The sequence below is a fragment of the Montipora capricornis genome, chromosome 6 (genome assembly GCF_036669925.1).
Source record: "Montipora capricornis isolate CH-2021 chromosome 6, ASM3666992v2, whole genome shotgun sequence".
Lineage (NCBI taxonomy): Eukaryota > Metazoa > Cnidaria > Anthozoa > Scleractinia > Acroporidae > Montipora > Montipora capricornis.
In genome coordinates this window covers 52,169,163-52,184,162 of record NC_090888.1, presented here as the reverse complement: position 1 = coordinate 52,184,162, position 15,000 = coordinate 52,169,163, and the positions used below count along the sequence as shown (strand labels likewise).

Sequence of the window (15,000 nt, the reverse complement as noted above, 5' to 3'; positions counted from 1 at the left end):
TGACCACAGGAGTCACGGCCTCTCGAGACGAGAAATATGGCTACAGCCCTTCGTTGCACGTTCGTGCCATGGTTATTCCTTTGTTTCAGGACCAACCCCACCACAAGGCAGCGCGACCAAAAAATTAGTCTACAGCCTAATTCGACTGTTTTCCTCGACGGAAGTCTTAATTTAGGAAAAGGCGAAGGATTTTTACGAATTGAAGACAAAGCATAGTTAACACCGTAATAAGTTGCCTTTACGATTTTCGTTGTAGGATTATGTCGCAGCTACTTCTTTGATTCATGGGAGGCCCCGCCACAAGGCAGGGGGACGAAAAATTAGTCTACACACTCATTCAGTTGTTCTCCTCCACGGAAATCTTTAGTAAAAGGCGAAAGATTTGTGCGTGTTGAAGGAAAACCAGAGCTAATAAGGTCATAGCTTGCATTGACTATTCCTTTAAGCCTCGCGCGGTAACAAAGATGGGATGCTGCATCGACTAGCGCTCAAGCACGCATGCGTGTTCAGGATTGTCATTGACCTTCTCAGATTATCTCGGTAAGGGCTGGGGCCGACCGCTTTAAAGTACGCGCATTTACAGCGAAAAAGCTTTTTCTAGTATTTCAACGAGCTATTTGACTTAAATTTCCGAGGTTCCAATAAAGTATCAAAGGGCTGTGATTTGGAAATCTGGATCGATCGCTCCTCCTCGAACCAGATTTCCCGCGGCCATTTTCTCGTGCCTGCCCTCTCTTCCCGCTCGACTAGAGGGACTACACGTTGTCTGCTTCGGAGATGGTGTATCGATCTTTTAAGAGAAAGGCCGTCCAAGGTGTTTTTGAGACTTTCTTGGTTGAGAACCGCCACAAGGGAGGGCAACGAGATAGATTCCGATCGGCCTCGTTGCCTTGTTTTGTGTCAGGGCAATGAGAGAATGGGACTGCTCCCTACGGAAAGCTTTAGTGAAACGCGAACGAGTTGTACATGTTGAAGGAAAACCAGATTTCAATTAGTAAAGGATTGTCAAATGACTTCTTTGATTCTTTCGATTCGCACTGAAGCCAACGGTTTTGAGCCACGCGCATTCATAGCAACAGTCCTTTTCTGTAGCCCTTTATATTACAAACTTTTATGTTGAATTAAATTTCGAAGACTACTATGAAGAATAAAAAGCGCGTGATTTCCGCACCTCGACCATAACGAGGTCCAGTTCGTTACCGAACGAAACTCGGAAACACGACCTCCGGAAACATCCTTGTCGCGTTTTGTGTTGTTCGTTCGCGTCAAAGTCATTCTCTTGTATCATGACGAGCCCCGCCACAATGTAGGGTGACAAAAAAAGTGTCTACAGAATCATTCCGCTGTTCTCCTCCATGGAAATCTTCAGTAAAACGCGGAAGACTTACACGAATTGCAATTAAACCAGAGTTAACTCTGCAATAAGTTGCCTTGCCGATTCTGTTTGGTTCGGCGAGGTAAAACTGGTGGTACGCAGTATCGAATAGCGGTCAATCACGCATGCGTTTTTAGGATTGTCGATGAACTTCTTCGATTGTTTCGCTAAGCCCTGAGCCCGACAGCCTCGAACCACGCGCAGTCATAGGGGAAGTCTCTTTTTGTAATTTTTTTTTAAAACGAGGTTCCTTGACTAAAATTTCGAGACTCTAATGAAGTGTCAAAAAGGCCGTGATTTTCACATTTCCTTGATTAAAAACTAGCGAGAGTTCGTCACTGACTGAAGGAGTCACGGATTCTGAGACAAGAAATATGGCTAAAGCCTTTTTCGTTGTAGGACTGTGTCGCAGTTACTCCTTTGATTCATGAGGGGCCCCGCCACTAGGCAGGGCGATGGAAAATTAGTCTACAGACTCATTCAGTTGTTCTCCTCCACGGAAATCTTTAGTAAAAGGCGAAAGACTTGTGCGTGTTGAAGGAAAACCAGAGCTAATGAATTAGTACATTGCATTGACCATTCCTTTTAGCCAGGCGCGGTAACACAGATGGGATGCCGCATCGACCAAGTATCGAATAGAGCGTTTAAGCACGCATGCGTGTCCAGGATTGTCAATGACCTTCTTCGATTATCGCGGTAAGGGCTGGAGTCGACGGCTTTAAATTACGCGCATTTACAGCGAAAACCTTTTTGTAGTATTTCAACGAGCTTTTTGACTTAAATTTCCGAGTTTCCAATGAAGTATCAAAGGGCTGTGATTTGGAAATCTGGGCCCGGTTGTTCGAAAGCCGATTAACTTAATCCAGGATTAGCGTAAACTTTTGTTTCAAGTCTTAACTTTTTGGTAAAAGCTTCTTTTGCTTATTTTTGTTTTCCAAGATTGACTTCTTCCAATGTATCGTTTTGCCGAATATCAGCGTTGAAGAGCACTTGGGAGTAGAGAAATAAACTCCTTGGTTAATTTTTAATCTGGGATTAGCGTTAATCGGCTTTTGAACAACCAGGCCCTGGATCGCTTGCTCCTCCTCGAACCAGATTTCGCGCGGCCACTTTCTCGTCCCTGCCCTCTCCTGCTTTGGAGATGGCGTGTGGCTCATTTAAGAGAAAGGCCGTCCAAGTTGTTTTTGAGACTTTTCTTGTTGGAGCACCGTCGCAAGGCAGGGCAACGAGATGGATTCCGATTCCCTCCTTGCCCTGCTGTTCTCCTCCACCGAAATCTCTAATAAAAGGCGAAAGATTTATACGAATTGTAGGAAAACTAGAGTTAACGGGGCAATAAGTTGCCTTACAACGGAGTTGATAATCAAGTGAAGCTATGATCTTCGCAGTTATAAACGCATTATTTACAATTATTAAGAGAAGCCTGAAAAATTTAGGACTTCAGCGGAGTTTGAAGCAGTGACCTCGCGATTCCGGTGCGACGCTCTAACCAACTGAGCTATGAAGCCACTGACGTTGGGAGCTGGTCATTTGTGGGTTCCAATGGTCCCGTGAGGAATGAATCAATGATAAAATGGTTTATGAAATGAATCATACATGAACTGCGGATATGAAATCAAGTGAAGCTATGATCTTCGCAGTTATGAACGCAATTTTTACAATTGCCCCCTTCCGGTTGCCGTCCGCGTCTCAAAAACGCGCGTGCTTAAGCTCCCAATTTTGAGACAGTTGTAACGGCCGATTCAAGTAATTGAGGAAAATGTTCCATAAAAACTTCAAATCACGATGTTTCTTTTCGAAAACTCATTGTGTGGACAGCGAGATAAATAAAGTTCACTCACCTACTATTTTCTGCGTTGTCCTGAGTGATTTAATAGGCTGATTTAGCAACAGAACGGGAACGTCAGTGGCGACGGCGCGCGCAGAAAAAACACCAATGAAAATTCAGAATAGAATAGACTCCACTCTTTTCTTCTCTGTTCTAAATTCTCATTGGTAGTTTTGTTGCGCGCAACGTCGTCACTGACGTTCCCGTTCTGTTGCTAAATCAGCCTAATGGGTTTTTGGGACGCTTCCATTTCCTCTTTAGATCACACGCGTCGTCACATTAAACGCGCGCGTTTTTGAGACGCGGACGGCAACCGGAAGTGAGTTGTTTTCTCTTTTAACTTGTCTTCACACAACCATATTTATATTGCTAAGTATCGTTTCTCCATTAGAGATGATTCGTTAAAATCTGGGAGGTACCACTGTCCTGACATGCGAAATGTTCACTTCCGGTTGCCGTTCGCCTCTGAAAAACGCGCGTGCTTATCACGCAACTTTAGGCAATTTCAGCACTGATCGAATGGTCATAGAATTAACTAAAATATCAAACTATAGAAGAACTCTAACAAAACACAGGGAAGCCAAGAAGGGACATGGATGGACAAAACTGGAGAGGATTGAAATGGATTGAATTTGGGTAAATTTGAAAAACATCGGCCCATCTTTTCTCAAATTTATATCAATCTATATCAAAATGTCATTTACACAGTTGGAAAATCATTTTCAGTTGTTATGTGGCCGTGGTTTTGAAAATGAAAGACTCTTGCTTTGCTAATTTTTTGAGTAATTAGATTATATCACTCCAAGAATTCATCTTAAAAGCAGTTAGCAGTAGGAGTAGCTGGTCTCCGTCTGAAAGAATATATTGTTACCTAGTACTTGATACTTTGTTGAACAGGTTTGCTAGAACTAATCTTCAGCTTAGGTGATGGGTGTGCCAACAAACTTCAGCGATGAGGTTTGTTAGATAACGTGAATGTGTTTTATTTGTCTTCAATTTCAGGCCAGTTTACTTTAGGCCATAAAGAAGCTCGGGATGTTCGCGGTAAGGGACAAGTTCCACACAAGCATAAGTTCCATGGGGATTTGCGGGATATGCCGACATCAGTTTATCGGGTGCTACGAGATGACGGGGATCCCAACAACATTAAACCAAAAGATAAGACACTCGATAAAACTGTACTATCCCACGTTAACTGTGGCAGTAAGCCGGGATACCAATCGCATTTTATATCAACTTCAGCCACCCAGAAAGCGTCTCAAGATTACAAGCAGTTGGCGGAGAGCAGGGGTGAAACAGGTTTGCGAATTTGCCAATTTGTTATCGCTGCAGTGGCAAGGAAGTGCACCATATATGATCTAACAGACGTGAACGTCTTAAAAGAGAGCCTGGGAAATGCTGTGATGGCCAGAAACTTCGCGACAAAGTATAAGGAAGTCCTGCTGGAATGTAAAGGCCGGGCAATTTCATGTACGGTTCTTCAAAAGTAAAGCTTTCATTGAAACCTGTAGTTGAGTAGAGAGAGTTCAAATATTGTCAAACTAAGTATTCCATTAAATGAATACCAAAAACCATAATATTGTTTGTGTTAATATCTGTCTCAATTTTTTAAGGTTTTTTTGTCAATATTATGTATTCAAAACCTGGATTTTAAAGAGAACACACATGAATCGCACATGACAAAACCTCAACTCGTTAATTCCAAAATGTGTTTACTTTGTATTATCACATACGGGGCAAAATTACTGAAACCTGATTGGCTAAGGCGGAGGGCATTCTTCCGTAATCACGAGTACACTTTTGGTAATCAATAGGGCATGGTTACTTGATCCTGATTGGTTGACAGTTGCTTATTCAGAGCAAGCGAAATTACACGAAAATCTTCTTCCCGATTAAAATACTTTTTTGTCCACATATAAAATACATTTTAAATGCCCATCTTCAACCGACAGGCTTTTCGACCGTTTGTTTGTGTTATGGAAATTTGCATTGCTTATCGCAGTGATCTGATTCCGGAGATAAATTTCAAATTTGGCTGAATTTTCGTATATGAAAATTGTTCCGTGGCACGCAATGTTTGTCGGTTGAAGGTGGGCCTTTAGGCACTATTTATAATGACAGCAATGATTTATTGAATTGACCTTTAACCGAATGGGAGCGTGTTTGTCGCGGCTCTGAACGGGCGTCCCAATTTTTCTCTTTATGTGATAAACCACATATCTAAATCTTTCACATCATTTCAATAAAATCCGAGTCCAAAAAATCCAATTATTTTTCCCTGAACAAAATACGCACAGAAGACTTTATGCAGAAAGACACTACTTAGCAGGGGAGTGACAGGCAAGACTTACAAACACGGAAAAAAAATAAAAGAAACGTCGAAATATTACCCATTTTCCGACTGGGATTGCCATACTGGCAACCCAGTAAAAAAGGTTAACCTTATCAGAGGTTCTAAAGGTATGCCAAAAATTACAATATAGAGAAGAAAGCACTTCTAAACAAATTAAAAATAGACACTCATTAACAACTGTAAGTTTATATATCCCTCCGATGCTTGACTTCGATAACTGCGTAGCCACCAGTGTGGACCACAAATATCATGATATGTCAAGCTGGATTGAAACCAGCGAAAAATGCAGAAAGAAAACATCTTCCAAACCTTTTTCCACCTGAACACGAAAAGCGTTGACTGTGTAAACACTATAGTTGATGTAGTATGGCCGTGTAGCCGCGTCGAGCCAGAAGAAAAAGCGCGCAAAAAATGAAGCCTCGCTTATGTTTAGGTGAGGTAACCTGAGTTGAACCTACAATCCAATCGAAAACCAGTACATGGTCAGCTGTCAACTTCAAAAAAACAGCTGACCTCGGTGAGCTCTAAGCTTGAGTCCTCGATATGGACACGTGCTACTGATCAGTAGATACCTTGTTTTGACAGGTGTCTATTGATCAAACCATGGATGTCCAATATCAAGATGTGTGCTGTAAACTACCATGATACTGGTCACATTGGCATACATGGAAGGGTGGACGTACGTACGTACGTACGGACGTCTGGACGTCTGTATTTTCAACTTTTTCCAAATTGTCCTTGTCGCTGTGAAAACTTTGAAAATACTAATAATTAATTGCGCTCGGAAAATGCGATTACATATACCTATAAAGATTGCAATAATGAAATCCTCCTGAATTGCGAACGTTTTCTGCTTACATATCCTACTTTATAACCCACCCATTAATTTTCGGGCGATTTTATTGGCTAATTTACGTCACGTGGTGCAAACTCACAGGACAGTTATCACGCAATAACTCTCTTTTGCACGGATATTTGATCTGAGAAATGCTGTAGCGATCATTTACGTTGAAAAAACCAAAACAAAAACATAGTCGGCGGAAAAAAGGAAGCAGAAGAGTTTTTACATGGAAGAAACACAACTTGTTTTATGGAGTCTAGTGATAGGGAGACATTGCAGGAGATAGAAAAGGACCAGCAAGCCTATGGGCTTCGAACACGTTCTTAACTTTAGCATCAACTACTAATAGATTTTCCAAAGCTTACAACAAATTGTTAGCAGGGGACGACACTCGTTACCCTTCAAAATGCAATGGAAATTTCCAAGTAAAATCTAATAATAAACATGCGGCAGTGGAAGGGATATACCCGTCAAGAAGAAAACCTAATCTATGAAATTTACTGGAGTGGGTAGGCTGGGCAGAATGGGATTTGGCTGAGGGGGACTGGACACTGCTGGCTTGGAGTGAGTCACGGAAATTGCGAACCGCCCCAGCAAGTTTCTTGTAAAAACAGTACCTTCGGACGCCGTCTTAACCATTATTAACTCGAATATCCTTTGGCATAAAAACAGCTGACACTTCGGTCTTTAATATGCTTATGTTTATGTTGCCCCCGGTTTACACAGTTATAAACGTGACATAAGCATGAGCATAAGAAAATGGAAACGATTCCTTTTTCTTATGCTTATGCTTATGTCACTCCCGGTTTACACAGCTTTTGCTTATGTTTATGTTTATGCTTATGTCACAGTATAAACCAGGCTTAAATATACAAATTTGTGACGTTTTCGTTGCCGGCGCCGTGCCCGTTGTCGTTGCTAAAGCTCCCCATAGGTGAACACAGATAACAATGCTACAATGTTTAAATTGCTTGTGGACGAACAAAAGGAGATAATGAGAGATCTTTTGTTTTCCGGCGTCCACCAACATGGCGGCGATGACGTCACGTGAAAACAACCCATTGTTACTATGAACACTCTTCACTGTACTCTGTGAGACCTTTGTTAGAATAGGCTTGTGAAACCTGGAAACCTTTTACCAAACGCAAGCGATTGCAATATATAGACGGTTTTTACAATGACGTTATGAAAGGGAAACCCTAAAACACGGAATGATGGAAAACCAACCACCCCAAATCCTAAAAAATGGAATGGCGGAAAATTGCCCCAAATCCGCTGGAGCACTAATTGGAGACACTGTAAACGGAAATCAATAAATAAACGCAAATCAAATCAAATGGTTTTTGTGGAGATGGGAAAACCGGATTCCGTAAAAACGTTCACGGAAGACTTACCGATTTGAGATACGAGTCACGCGTAGTAAATGTAATAGTTGCTCGCAAATATAATTTTTATGTTTTTCGCGGCTTGTGCGTTTTTCGTTTCTAAGCTAGTGATTATTTAATACAGTGAAACATGACATTGGCAAGAGACTGGGGGCTCAAGGGAATTCATTCGACAAAGTACTATTGGCTTAGTGAAGGGGGTAGTTTCTAAAGAAACTTTGGTGCCGCGTCGGTGGGGAAGTAGTATATACAAAAAATTTTTTTGGTTTTATCAACGGAGTTGATAATGTAAATTGGCCACCGTACAGAGATTCTAAAAGCTGCAAATAGTGGCTTAATGGCCTGGCATCAAGTAAGCGTCATTCTTCGCTAACCTTCTTCAAACGTAGACGTGTTTCGAAATCCCGCCGCCTCCCCATTCACCTGTCCATTATTCATTTCAATTTAATTAGTCTTTTATTGTGTTGCAGGCGATTATTTAGCCCTCACCTTCACTGGGCATTACTCATTCTTCTGTTTATCAAAATTTGTAACAATTTCTTGTAATTAAATTTTTTGTAACTTGATTAAAACACGGCTGTAGGTGAAGGCCTACAACCAGTTTACTCCAAACTTGCCTTGTTTCTTTTGTCTCCATGCCCAGTAAACGTAGCTCGGAAAATGCAGCTTAGAGGTGATTTAATATTATATAATTAATGAAAAACATGAAGCATGTTTGTCATCCTTTAAACGGGAAACACGAATGCTGTCTTGATGAAAGATATCACATATATCTCGGTTTAGTGCAAGCTATTCCTAACGAAATAACAGTGTTTTACTTAAAGCCAAATTTTACGTGTTTTGCCTGTGGGATTAACATGCTCAATCGCTCAATAACAGGCTACCCTTGATGTGCAAAGAAGCAGGCTTTAGGCGCAGGACTAGCCATTACCTTGGAGTAACTTGTCAGTGTATCCAGCTTATTTACCCAGGTGTCGAAGAGAAGCTAATTAGGGATCGGACTGGTCATCGAACAAGCGCTTTAGTTAAAGGAGCTGTGTCACGACGTTTTGCCAAATTCAGCGACTGGGAAAATTAACAACTAAATCAAGCGAAAATTAAAAAATAACTACACAGGACAATGAAGTAAGGTTTGCACAAAACAAGAAATGCAAAACGAGGCAGGGTTGGGCAAAATTGAAGAAGGTTAAAATGGATTGTGATTGGGGTCCAGCCTAACAGTTTGACGGTAACTTTAATTATATATGCTCGACCGTTGTTTTGTCGCGAAAATTTGGTTTGTGTTGTTGTCCTTGCAGGGTTTTGGCCTCTGCCCGAGGAGGCAACTCAAGTAAATTAAGACATGGGCCTTAAGCTGGACCCATTTTGTACTAGTGCCCAGTCCCCTGTGGAAAAGGATTTCTTTTTTCGGACATTTATTTAAAATTATCTTGAAATGTCCAAGAACAGAAATGATTTACCAGTGTTAACATCATAAAAGGAAATCCAGCCACCAGAAAATGATAAAAAGTCTTGCCGTTTAGCTGAGAAGATTCCTGTGCTAAAAACAACTGATCTTGGCCCAGGCCTTAATTCACCTGTGAAACTAGAAGCCCCCACGTGAAATGGGAAATATGTAAATTAATATGTAAATTGGTAGATAATGTATAAGGGATTACACTATCAAGTGAAGCTATGATCTTCGCAGTTATGAGCGCAATTTTTGCAATGGCGTAGAGAAGCCTGAAAAATTCAGGACTTCAACGGGGTTTGAACCCGTGACCTCGCGATTCCGGTGCGACGCTCTAACCAACTGAGCTATGAAGCCACTGACGTTGGGAGCTGGTCATTTGGAAGCATATATGAGAAAGAAAAAGACTTCAGGCTTCAGGCTTCTCTACGCAATTGCAAAAATTGCGCTCATAACTGCGAAGATCATAGCCTCACTTGATTTCATATCCGCAGTTCATATATGCTTCATTTCACATACCATTTCATCATTGATTCATTCCTCACGGGACCATTAAAACCCACAAATGACCAGCTCCCAACGTCAGTGGCTTCATAGCTCAGTTGGTTAGAGCGTCGCACCGGAATCGCGAGGTCACGGGTTCAAACCCCGTTGAAGTCCTGAAATTTTCAGGCTTCTCTACGCAATTGCAAAAATTGCGCTCAGAACTGCGAAGATCATAGCTTCACTTGATTTCATATCCGCAGTTCATATATGCTTCATTTCATATACCTTTTCATCATGGATCACACTATCTTATAGAAAATCATATTTCTTGTGTCAGAAATCGATTTTTCAGGCACAAATCATAAACAGGGACGATTCCCTACTAGCAGCCGAGTGAGAGACTTCTTCTAGCAGGGAACAGGAACTACAGACTCGGCCCACAAACTGCCAGACGCAACCTCAGTATCAACATTTTCAAACAATCTTCGGTCATTATTATCAAAAAGGACGGAGACCATCCAGTAAACCAATCAAAACTCGAAGTAATTACACGTAGCCGACATAAAGCGCGGGAAAATGTGCACGCGCGAGCCACGATTGGTTTTGGTTTCTTCTCTGATTGGTTAAAAAAAATGGCACGAGAACTTTAAGCCAATGTAATTCACTAATTAATTTCGACACTCAATTAAAAAACCCTCTACTTCATTCAGTGATTGGTTCAAAGTTCTCGCGCCACTTTGTCAACCAATCAGAAGTGAAACCAAAACCAATCGTGGCTCGCGCATGCATATTTTCCCGCGCTTTGTGTCGGCTACGTCTGATTACTTTGAGTTTTTATTGGTTTACCGGATGGTCTCCGTCCTTCTTGATTGGCTAAAGTAATTACTTTGGTTTTGGGTTTACGACAATCGATTGAAACTAGCTCTATGGTCATGAAATTGTAATTGTAATAAATAAATCCCAGCATTTAACCGGGGATTCAAACCACATGCATGTGACAAATTGACTGATCACCCTATGAATAATAAATAATAAGTTCGAGAGGACATATTTGAGTTAGTGTTCCGGGAGGAAGAGAGACCCAGAGCAGGTGCTTCTTTTGTCTGTGAGTGTATATTTCCCTATATCAGGCTGTGCATATATGAAAGAAATAAAAATGGCACTCCACCTTTCATAGAATTTATGTCTTGCTTTTCTGAGAACAGTATTTGTCAAATAACAGACCGGTTAAGTAAGTTGAATAGAACCCATATCGCTCAATTCAAGAAAAAGAATGTCTTTCAAGCAAAGAGAATTAAACAGATTTTTTTAAAGAAATGTTTTGTTTACGTTGAAACTGTTCTTTTGTACAACAATGACTGCTTTTTTTGTGCAGACCCGTATGGTCGCTATGACCATGACATCACAGAGTCAGACAACTTGGTTATCTTCTTCGGCTTCCACCAATCACTTTGAAGTGGGTACCGATATCTCCGAAGGATGAACTTGTTTTACTCTTATTTGAATCAAAGCTTTCCTGGTACTCGTCCAAAGAGTTTTGAATTCTCGTTTGATAATTCTATTCAAATATCCATACAGATATGGATTGATGACTAAATTAATATAATAAAGTCCAGACACTATGTGTTGTAAAAATACCGGCGCGTCCTTCCCTGAATGAAAAGACCAGATATTCACAACCATATACGGTGTCCACGAAATAAATAAGACTCCAACTATACAAGCCAACGTTAACGCCGTCTTTATATCAGCGCGAAGAGCGGAGTGTGGCTTGCGCACGCAATATTGCCCTGAAACCACTGGCGCTGGCCGCTGTCGTTCTGTTTCGGGCTCAAGAACGGGTGGAAGTTCTCTTTGACGCAGAGCTTCGACTTCACGGGCTATTTGTCTGGAATGCCGTAAGGCAACCCGAAGTATGCTGATGTATATAAAGATAATTGAAATCAAAGGTAAGACGTACATTGTCGATAGTTTAAAGTACGTAAAGCTGATGGATTGGTGATAGTTACTCTCGCATAGCCATACGCCGGGAACGTAATGATAATTACTCCAACCTAGGAGCGGAAAACCAGCAGTAATTAGCGAATAAAGCCAAATAGCAACAATACACAAAACGGTTTTATTCCTCGTCACCCAGCCTTTGTACTTTAGAGGGACAATTATTGCCAGATATCTGTCAATACTGACCGACAATAGCGTCAAAACAGATACTGAACTTGAAGCATGTTGTAAGTAACCAATTGTATCACAGTCTGTCTTTTCCGCATCTCTTGTTTTCTTAATTATCGAGGCGACCCCAAACGGTAACAGAAATACTCCAACCAGGATGTCGTTGATAGCCAAGTTAACCAAGAAGAGGCATGATGGGCAGTGAAGACGCCTCACACGGTAGATGATGTAACAGATCGTAGTGTTTCCAATAACAGTGAGAATGATCATCAAAATAATGATGACAACGAGTATTGTAACCATGGCGACAGTGATGTTTGTTCAGTCAGCTAAGAAGGTTCTCCAATTTGGGGTTCCTGCATGAAAACTTGAGCCTTTTCTGAAAGTTTCCGTTTCCATGAAGTTTGAATTGCCCTTTTGTGAGAAAAAGCAAAGTCATTGGAAAATGACAATTATGATGAAGAAAGTCAGGCTTGGAATAGGGTTAGGGTTAGGGTTAAGCTGTAATTCTGCCTGTTTTCATTCTTTTTTACAGTGGTAAGCTTGTCAATACTAACATGGGATATTGCGCAGTGTAATTGTTACGAAGTGTCCAATGTCAGTTCGAGGGATGGAAATTAGTGTTGACCTTGCTGCTAGCGCTCCAAATGAGAGCATTCTCGTAGGGAAGATATCTGTTTACAAACATTGCTTTTGTCATTCAAATTTGCCCACCACAGGAACAAAAGAATCTTTGTTTTGTCAGCCAATGAAGCTCTGGTTGGCTCATTAAGACAATAGGTGACGTCAACGATATGTTTCCTTATTTCAAAGACGTTGTTGTTATTTAAGGACGGTGCCTACTATTGTTATTGCGCATAGATTCTGCGCATCTCCAGATACTCGGATTTCCTATCGGTGATGCTTGCTAATTCAGGGATATTTTTGTGCGGTTTAAAACTATGCAGAGAAAGTAGATCTTCGTAAGTACTCTTGGTATCCAAAAAGAAAATTGGGGGTAAGGATGCATTCTAGATCTGTAGAGATAATTGATTTTCAATTTGAGAAAGAACGCCATACATTGCTTGTACTTTAGAGCTTTTTACAAATATTGTTTATGAATTATCTTTGAAAAATGCGTGGTTACCCCCAATTTTCTTTTTGGATTTCAATAACACTTGTTAAGATCTACCTTTCTTGCATGATCATAAATCGGGGCAAAAATAACTTTGAATTAGTAGGCACCGTCCTTAAAAGGAGGACATTAAATAATTGTCAGCCCCTATTTGGTCTTTTTTCTTTGTGCAAAATTCCCCCAGCATCTTTGGGCATAATGCTATTGCGTGAGCATAACGCCGATTATAATGCTGTTGCACCGGCATAATTTCGAGCATAATGCTATGATTTTAGGAGTGACGCCCAAAGGCATAGTGCTCAAATTTTCGAGCATAATTTATCTAACCCTACGATCAGTTGGAAGCGCCCTTTGAGGCTACAATAGCTTATACATTGTACTCAAAAACAGATGGAATCGTCACGGCGATATTGAAGTTCGACGCCCTTCATTCATCGTATTTCCCGAAACAGCGTCTATTTCAGTATTGTTTGAGTAGTCTACATCTCAATTCTAAATTCCAAGAGAAATATTACTTGATACGAAAAAAACTATAAACTTGCATCAATCATTTTTACTTCGACTAACGCAAGAAAAAATGCTTTGCAGTGTTCTCAGCGTCCGTGCGATTTTGTAATCGCAAATTATGTTTAGTGTTTTTGTATGCAAAATTACATCAAAAATTGGTCAGTGCAGGAAGACCACGTCTTTATATGTACGCATAGAGTAGTGTAAGCAAGAAATCGAGAAAAACTACAAACTTTCACCAAAGTCGTGGACTCTGTATCTAGGTAAGCGGCATACATTTATGTCCGCAACAGATCTTCTTCAAGACGAAACTTGCTGCTGGAGAAAGCTGCAACTGCTATCAAATTCAAATTCAAATTCGCTTTCATGTCCTTTGTTTTGGCCTAAAAGCCAATTACGACATTTACTCCGATGTGCCTGCCACGAGAAAGGTCCCTTGATCACAAAATACCATTTATCACTGTTTAAAATGTCAGTTAACATCCGAGAAAATGACTGTAAAATACTATTAGAGTGGCACATTGCTAATTTGCCATCTTTGGCTGATGATATATTATTCATTATAGATCTAATTCAAATGAATTGCCTGCGGATTTTAATTGCTTTTAACAGTTTTCCTATCCGCCGGCGTTTGCAATGTACTTTGCAAGTATGATTGTCAAAAGCTGCTATCGATAGCAGATCTATTAATTAAGGTTTACGCTTTTTTCTCATTCGCCGCCCGTGAATCTCTGATGCGTGGAGAAGATAGTATAACCAAGTGAAAATAATACAGGGCATTAACCGAAGCACGCTGCTTTAATAATGGACGATTGCGAATTAATCTATTGAAAGACGAATTAAATGACAAAGGTTCCCCTTTCGCTTCGCCTTCCAGTGCTTTTTTTACTTTTTGGATTACAGTTAAAAAGAAAATAAATGATGTTGATGGCTTGATACAAATATTTTTAAGCAAACTTATAGTAAGTGCAAACTTCCTACTTTTCGGATTATTTTTTAAAAGAGCGCGGTGAAGACTATACTATTTTTTCGAAAAACGATAATAATATCTTTAACTCAACTGAAAATTCCCCTAATTAATGGGTAACTAAGAATGAAAGAAAATAAATCTGGTGTTATATTTAACGTGACTAACGAATTGATTCATTCGGGAGACAACGTCGTACAGTGCTCGCTATGCAGATAATTAATTTAGAAAGGCATGCATGTGCTCAGAATTTTGGAGCCACAATTGTAGTTTCTAATACTTAACGTTGTAATAGCTTTAACTCCAGATCTATTTTGCAATAGGGGTTGGGAAATTTTAGAGGAACTGTCGGAGTTTCTGAAGGAAAGCTGTTGCATAAAAGACGAAGCGACTTTACTTTAATTAACGCTGGAGCCGAGAAAGTTCAATATATAAGACGAAGTCGTCACACGACAGAGGAAAGGGGGCTTAATTTTGCGTTTATGAAAAGCCGATAGGGATGCAGTGAAGAGATGACTCGATAAT

The 15,000-nt window shown here is 40.5% G+C and overlaps 1 protein-coding gene and 4 non-coding genes across 15 annotated transcripts in view; all 5 read right to left on the bottom strand.

Annotated features, from left to right (window-relative positions):
- Positions 1-292: 292 nt before the first annotated feature.
- Positions 293-411, bottom strand: LOC138054754 (U5 spliceosomal RNA). Its single transcript, XR_011133404.1, has one exon. It is a non-coding gene; the product is annotated as a U5 spliceosomal RNA (small nuclear RNA).
- Positions 412-1,293: 882 nt separating this feature from the next.
- LOC138054716 (U5 spliceosomal RNA) lies at positions 1,294-1,413 on the bottom strand. Its single transcript, XR_011133369.1, has one exon. It is a non-coding gene; the product is annotated as a U5 spliceosomal RNA (small nuclear RNA).
- Positions 1,414-1,808: 395 nt separating this feature from the next.
- Positions 1,809-1,929, bottom strand: LOC138054681 (U5 spliceosomal RNA). The gene has a single exon (XR_011133337.1). It is a non-coding gene; the product is annotated as a U5 spliceosomal RNA (small nuclear RNA).
- A 653-nt stretch (positions 1,930-2,582) lies between these two features.
- On the bottom strand, positions 2,583-2,702 carry LOC138054719 (U5 spliceosomal RNA). Its single transcript, XR_011133371.1, has one exon. It is a non-coding gene; the product is annotated as a U5 spliceosomal RNA (small nuclear RNA).
- An 8,274-nt stretch (positions 2,703-10,976) lies between these two features.
- LOC138052454 (G-protein coupled receptor 161-like) overlaps positions 10,977-15,000 on the bottom strand; it is a 55,802-nt gene continuing 51,778 nt past the window's right edge. For 9 of the 11 annotated variants that reach the window (XM_068898954.1, XM_068898955.1, XM_068898952.1 and 6 more), the window contains one exon: positions 10,977-12,301. In XM_068898954.1, coding sequence (XP_068755055.1) covers positions 11,165-12,190 — 1,026 coding nt within the window. In that variant the 5' untranslated portion in view covers positions 12,191-12,301 and the 3' untranslated portion in view covers positions 10,977-11,164. Of the gene's footprint in view, positions 12,302-13,741; positions 13,984-15,000 lie in introns of those variants that run through there. The other 2 variants (XM_068898956.1, XM_068898960.1) reach the window with 2 other exon arrangements.